This window comes from Parasteatoda tepidariorum, chromosome 8, assembly GCF_043381705.1.
Source record: "Parasteatoda tepidariorum isolate YZ-2023 chromosome 8, CAS_Ptep_4.0, whole genome shotgun sequence".
NCBI classification, from domain to species: Eukaryota; Metazoa; Arthropoda; class Arachnida; order Araneae; family Theridiidae; genus Parasteatoda; species Parasteatoda tepidariorum.
Window position 1 is genome coordinate 75034190 of NC_092211.1, and position 7259 is coordinate 75041448.

The window sequence follows — 7259 nt, forward strand, 5'->3', positions numbered from 1 at the left end:
GAAATCATGAAATTATTATTAGACTTGTGCTCAGATGTTGTATTACTGTTATCAGGTCTTTCCCTAATCAATTTTGATCAAAATTTAAATTAGAAAAAATTGTATAACAAATTAAAATAAAAAAAGAAATGTTCATACATTTATATCGTGTTTGCCTTTTTTAAAAAAATTTATGAAAATTCATTTATGTATTTTAACAATAAGAAAATGAGCGATCGTGATTAGATCGATATTAGATTAATTCACAGATTTCAAAGAAAAAAGAAGCAAGTGATAACATTTAAAATTTAATTTTTAAATCTTAATGTATATCAATCGATGCAATTGTAATACGAATTACCATGAAATTATATTAAAAAATAAGCATACATTACAATCTTAAGCAGAATTCAATCTGACTTACTTTAATTTGTAGTGTAACCAATATGAGGTAATTAATACACAAAAATTGTTGAATGCAAAATGACTATTACTTTATACCTTCACGTGTTTTTGATCATCATAACTACCTCGTCAATTCGTCTTGATCTTGCTTTTACGATTGGTTTATTTGGCAATATTATCTCATGACTCTTAGTTCTGCCATTAAACAGCTGAAAGGGTCTTAGACAAACCAGAAAACAGAACACTCTGAAGCTTGAGGGTCGCAGGTTCGATTCCCAACGTAACCTGGGGTGTCTTCTCACTGCATGAGATCCGTATATGCGATTACGCGTCAATACGATTCGCGCTTGCGTGACCGATTCGTCTTGCATGCTAAACATTCGCACGTGGGTCAAAGGCAATCGCATGTAGTTTCGAAGCTCCCTTAATGGTGTCCTTCTGTAATTTATACTATTATAACTGCTTATGAGCTGTGGAAGCACACAAGCTTGTAAATTTATCGAAGGATACAGATAGGAAAACAATTCTGAAGCAGAACTGGCTGACTACCTGAGTTTCAACTAAGGCCCGAGTTAGAGTTCTGAAGTTAATGAAAAATCCTAATGCTTGCAAGTGAATAGAACACTATCAAAATTTAAAATTATGTAAAATTACAAAATAATTGTATTTTAATTTTATTTACTTAACAAATTTTCTAATGAAATGGAATTAAATAATGCATAGATAAGTAAGCAAACAAGCAATTTTCCTGGTCAATGCAATAAAAACTAATTTCGAGTTTAATTCAAGAGTAAAAAATAAATAAATAAATCAACCAAACGCTTGGTGACATAATCGATAAAATTTATTCGAAATGAGTGAGAAAACATAGTTTTCGTCCATGATGTAGTTTTAGAACAATCTTTAAATGCAATCCTTAATTCAAGAGTAAAAAAGAAATGAATGAATCAACCAAACGCTTGATGACACTATCGATAAAATTTGTTAGAAATAAGTGAGAAAACATAGTTTTCATCTATGATGTAGTTTTAGAATAATCTTTAAAAAAGAATTTATAAGTAGTAAATTGCAGTTTTCTTCTTTTCATATCAAAAGACTAATATATGCTTAATGAGATAATTAGTGTAACAGCTTAAAATTCTAAATTTTAAGGCTCTTATCTTAGCTAATAACATTATTTTCCTCCAAACAGTGAATAACAGTCTAAGGAGTAAAGCTAACACTAATGGTAAGAAAAAAGGAATGTTTTGATAATTTTTCTGGGAGACATTTGAATAAATCAAAGCTCTCAAAGACTTAATGAACTGTTATTTTTTTTCTTCAAAAGCTATAAAAAACAATATGGCGGCTGTATATCTTTTTTTCAAAAGTTATATAGTTGACCTGTAACAACTGCGAATTCAAGTTAGGATAAAAGACAATTTTTTTTCAAATATACATAAAAATAGCTTCAGAAATATATACGATATTTTTTGGTGTGTCGAGTTTTGCAAAATGTACGCGCTTTAATTTAAATCTAAACCCAAAAATCGCATAAAAGTGTAGTTCACAATGATGTAATGACTTGAAACAATCCTGCCTATTTTTAAAAAGCGTGTAATTTTACACATATGTAGTTCAAACTTGAAGTTAATCGGTGATGCTGACTTCAGCGATTAATTGCGATTTGATTGAGCTATGAGGCCTGCCGACTTCGAAAAATGTTGATTCGAGAAAAACGCGTTTGAAATTCTCTGAAATGCACACTGAGAGAGACTGCACTAAAATTCAAAATTTTATTATTTAGATGACTTGGATATTTTGCTTGCTCGTAAACATTTAAGCATATTATCTAATGTATTACTTTAATTTATTTTAATAATTTAATTTTTAAGAAAATTGTGCATTTTAGGAAAAAAAAAGCGATTTTTCTAAACTTCTAGAGAGGATAGAAGTAGAATCTTTACTCGATTGTCGCTGTACTTTTCAATCATATTTTTCTATCATTTACATAAAATAGCAAACAGTCAAAGTTATCAAATGTTAAAGAGGATGTATAGTTAAAATTTAATATTTTTAAGAACTTTTCGATCGCTTTCTTTCAAATTTTGCATTTTGCCATGAAAAATTGCATTCTTTGAAAATGATGCAAAAATTTGTAAGTCTTACAATGCAAAATCTTTTCGATTATTAATAAATAAAAAAGTGAAAAATAATAAATAATTATTAAAAATTACTTTTACACAGAAACATCTTTTGTTAAGAGAATTTTGTAATTGTGATTAAAAGATTTTCAATTCGCTTAAAAAGTTTTTGAAAGATGGTGTAAAATTAACATTAAGGAGTCGTATAGGAAACGAATTTTCCCAGATACCTCCCATATTTTTAGGGTCAAAAATCCGAATAGATCTAAAAAATGTTTATTACTTACGTTATTCAAAAAATGCACGTTTTGTGTCAGATTTCATAGCATGAGATATCATCTTAACTTATTAATTAGCATATGTAAGTTAAGTCCTTAAGAATTGAGTCTTAATACGTCGAAATCTTATCATTAGATCAAAAGGTATTCGGCGTGATCACTTTTTTTTTGCACACTGTACGAGAACCTTTTTTTTTTAATTCAGCAACATAATAATCGCCCTTGAACCTCACATTTAACGGTTCTTGCTTTTTTATAGAATAAATTAATATTCCTCAAAAACACGATAAAATAACTTGAATGGCAAGTTTTAAAATTCAATAGCAACTTCTGTGAGGTATCTTAATTCTCATAAATCTAGTTCAGTGATTTTTCGCGACCCTGACCTTAAGGGTTCACCAGTAGTTGAAAATTAAACGGACTCCCAAGCCAAGGTAAAATCGAGTAATTCCAGATAAAAATAAAGATAGCACACGACCTTCAAATTTATTTATCTCTTTTTAAAATTTAAATATGCATTAATAAGAATTGTTTTATATTTAAGTCGTATCAAAGATTAACATCACAAATAAACTTCTTTTATTTGTGAGAATTGAATGGAGAATTGAGATGATAAAGAATTTTATCAAGGAACAAATGAGATTAAATTATCGTGAGAATATATAAGGATCCAATTGAAAGAGAATTTCGTTTTCTTAGGTTTATAATCTTAGATCTATGTCTTTGAAATACTAGTTATATCTGGTCGTTTTTAATTTTTAGCCACTTAAATTATCAATTATTTAAAAAAAATTTAATCAATTATTTGAATTTATCCATTATTTAAAAAAATTATTTATTGCATGAAAAAATTGCAAAGCTTTATAAACTAAAATTATTTTTGAGTTTTGTTTATTTGGTTGTGCTGAATGCTTAATTCTATGGCTGAATAATCGAAACTGGCTATATTGCACCAAACGCAATTTACATAATTTTTGTCAATTGAGTTAAATTTGATTGTATGGAGTTTTATTAAAGGAAGTGACATTAAATTCGAGTAGGAATACAATGAAAATCCAGATATAAGAAATTTCATTTTATTTGTGCTTATTCCTATATCCAAACATTTGAAACTTGCCTTGAAACATTTGAAACGTTCGTTTTAAATGCTTTTGTCATTTTACTTATTTAATTACTCAAAAAATTTAGAACTATAAAAAAATTTGCAAAACTTATTAAAATTAAATTTTGAGTTTCATTTTGAAGAAAGCAAAATTCTCTAACAGAATGATCGAAAGTGGCTATACTGCAGCAAAAGCAATTTACACAATTTTCGTTAATTTGTAAATTTGAGCTTGTTTGTATGAAGTTTTGTTAAAGGAAGCATGTTACGGACATTTTTCTTATTTAATTACTTCAAGAATTTCGAAATATAAGAAAAGTGAAATTTAATAAAATTATTGAGTTACATTTAGTTTGTTAGTTTAATGTAAAATTTAATGGTAGAAGTATAGAATGTGGCTATATGAATGAAGCTGCACCAAATATAATTTATTATAATCCAAATATAATTAATTATAAATATTATATAATATAATTTTGTTCATTGAGAGAAATTTGGCTGTTAAACTTAGTTGCTAAATTTGGTTGCATAATTTGGCTGTTAATAGTTGAATTTCATTAGAATTAATGAAACAAAATTTTTATGTGAATATAATGAAGACACATTTAAAAATAATGTTTTCGTTTTTTGTATTATATATCTATTTATTTGAAATCTTCATAATTTACGCTCGTTTTTAAAGTTTCTTTCAGCTACTTGTTTAATTAGATTAAGAATTTAAAAATCTGAGGAAGTAAGTAAAAATATAAAAATAAATATGTGAAAATATGAAAAGTTTGTAAAAGTATGTAAAAAAACTATTATTTTCGATATTTTCATTAAGTTGGTTCGTTCAATGCAAGTTTAATGTAAAAAAAAGAAAAAAAAAGACGAAAGTTGTTATCCGGAACAAAACACAATTTATCTAATTTCTATTAATTTATTGAAATTTGACGATAAAGGAATTTATTTAGAAAACTGAAACTGAGTACTCCTAATAAATTAGAATTCCAACTATAGAAATCTTTAATTGAAGAGTCAATTAAAAGAATTTTTTTTTCTTATATTTACTTTCTTACATTTATTTAATTGAAATCTTTTGCTTTTGAATATATGTAATTTTTGCTCATTTTTAATTTGTTAGCCAATTCAGTGCTTTGAAAAATATTAAACATGTATAAAACAAATTTGCAAAACTAAATTCAAATATTTTCGAGTTATAATTGATTGGTTGATAAAATATAAATTTCAATGGCAAAAGAGTCAAAAGTGGCTAAAAAACACAGAGTGCAATTTATAAAAATTTGGTTAATTGAGTGAAATTTCAGGATGTGCAGTTTTATTAGAAAAATTCTAATTGAATTATCATGAGAATATTATGAGGATCGATTAAATAGAAAATTTGCTTTTGTTATATTCATCTTTTTATATCTATTTATTCGAAACTTTCTTAGTTAAAGTTCTATTCTAATATTTTAGCCTCTAAATTATCTAATTATTTTAATATTTTTGAAAACTTAAAGAAATATATAAATCCAAATAAAAGCGTTTCTTGTTGCATTTGATAATCACGATACTTATTTTAGGTATGGAACTCTTAATCTTCATAGGTTTCTAGTCATTTTACACATGTACTCTGCGCTGAAAAAAACCTAATTAATTTAATAATTTTTCATCAAAAGATTGGATTTTAACGTATTAGAAATTAATCTTAAATGTTACTACCACATAACAGTACTAGTACATGAGTAAATGTATTAGTAAATAAAAGAACTGTTTTTATTGTTTAGTCTAGTTTACAACGGCTTCCTAAAACTGAATGCACAATTTTTGCCAGAATAAACACCATTTAATAAATTATTTTATTTTTTTCTTCTTAAAAAGTATCTCAAAACCTAATAAAAATGTAAAAATATCTAAGTACTCAAATTTTGAAATTTTGGAAACTCCATCACACACCACTTAAATGTATTTCATAATGAGTGATGATATTCTTTACAGAAATAATGGTGATTATTACATTTTACTGCATATTTTTTTAGAAACTTTTTTTTTCTTGCGGAGGAGAATAAATTTGAAAGTGTTTTCAAACCAATGAATACAAATGTTTAAAAAAAAAACTCTTAAGTTTGTATAATCGAAAAAAAATGAAAAGGTTGTCGTTTGTGCCATACGACATCGAGGAAAAAGAGGCTTTTTAGAAGAAATACTGTACAATTATCATTTTGTTTACTATCGCTTTGGAGAAAAAATTTCAGTTCACAAATTGCTAATTTACAGACCTTTTTTTGAATTTCAGTGAATTCCCTTGCTCTTCTCCAAAAATGTGCTTTTCTATTTCATCTTTAAAGTACTCTAATCTTTTACAAATTTCAGTTTGAGGTGAACAAAATGATTGCGAAATCATGACAAAAAAGCACTTAATAAAAAAGAAAAACTGCAAAATAATTAAACTTGATTCTTTGAAATAAATGCTGAAACATTATGCAATAAGTGATTTTAGTGAGAACCAATACTTTTATTAAAAAAGTTGGTTAGTAAACCACTTGTGATTCGCTTCGCGTAGATAAGTGAAACACGCCTGTTATATATGTTCATAAGTTATACGCTTAAATTGGTACGGAAATTTCAAATAAACATATATTTTTAAACTACTCATAATTAAAATAAAAGTATTCAGATTATCAATGTTCGTAATGAATAAGTTAAAAATCTATAAAAAAATTATGAAAAATAAAGTAGTATAAAAAGTTTAACGTCTAAATTACTTGCTTCCATGGCATGGTGGACTCAACTCTAAAACAATTTACCGCCAGGTGGTGTAATTGTATCATTTCGTGTAATTTTATTTTTGATGTTTTATTTATTTTCATCGCTAATACAGGCACATTTTTTATTATTTCAGAAATGGACTGCGATTATCTTTCTGATCTCAATTTTCTGCAGTGCAATTCCCTCTGGTGGGGAAGAGATCTTCAGAGATAAACGCGCAGTCAAAGGTGGTAGAAAAACTGGATCAGGATCAACTAACATTGGAACAAGTAATGATTTTGGAGGACATGATCATAATGGTGAATGGTGGAAAGAGTGGTGGCAAAAATATATAGGTGAAGTTACAGATCCTACGGTTCGGCCGTTAATTTTTCCTACAGATGAATATGGAAACAGAGTTCCATGCCCTTGTCTTTTGCCTGGAACTCCTCCACAACCACCCGTTAGGCCACCGCCTACTCAACCTCCTGCGCGGCCTCCACCTGTGAGACCACCTCCAACGCAGCCGCCGGCCAGACCTCCTCCGGTAAGGCCTCCTCCACCACCCCCACCTCCACCAACGCAAAGGCCTGTCAGACCACCTCCCCCACCCCCTCCAACGCAGAGGCCCATTAGAATAAA

The 7259-nt window shown here is 28.0% G+C and overlaps 1 protein-coding gene across 1 annotated transcript in view; it reads left to right on the top strand.

The window, feature by feature from the left end:
- Positions 1 to 425: 425 nt before the first annotated feature.
- The window catches only part of LOC107448607 (basic proline-rich protein), an 18894-nt gene continuing 12060 nt past the window's right edge, over positions 426 to 7259 (top strand). Inside the window, exons 1-2 of the mRNA XM_071183930.1 lie at positions 426 to 430; positions 6813 to 7209. Of these exons, the coding sequence (XP_071040031.1) occupies positions 426 to 430; positions 6813 to 7209 (402 nt within the window). The remainder of the gene's footprint in view (positions 431 to 6812; positions 7210 to 7259) is intronic.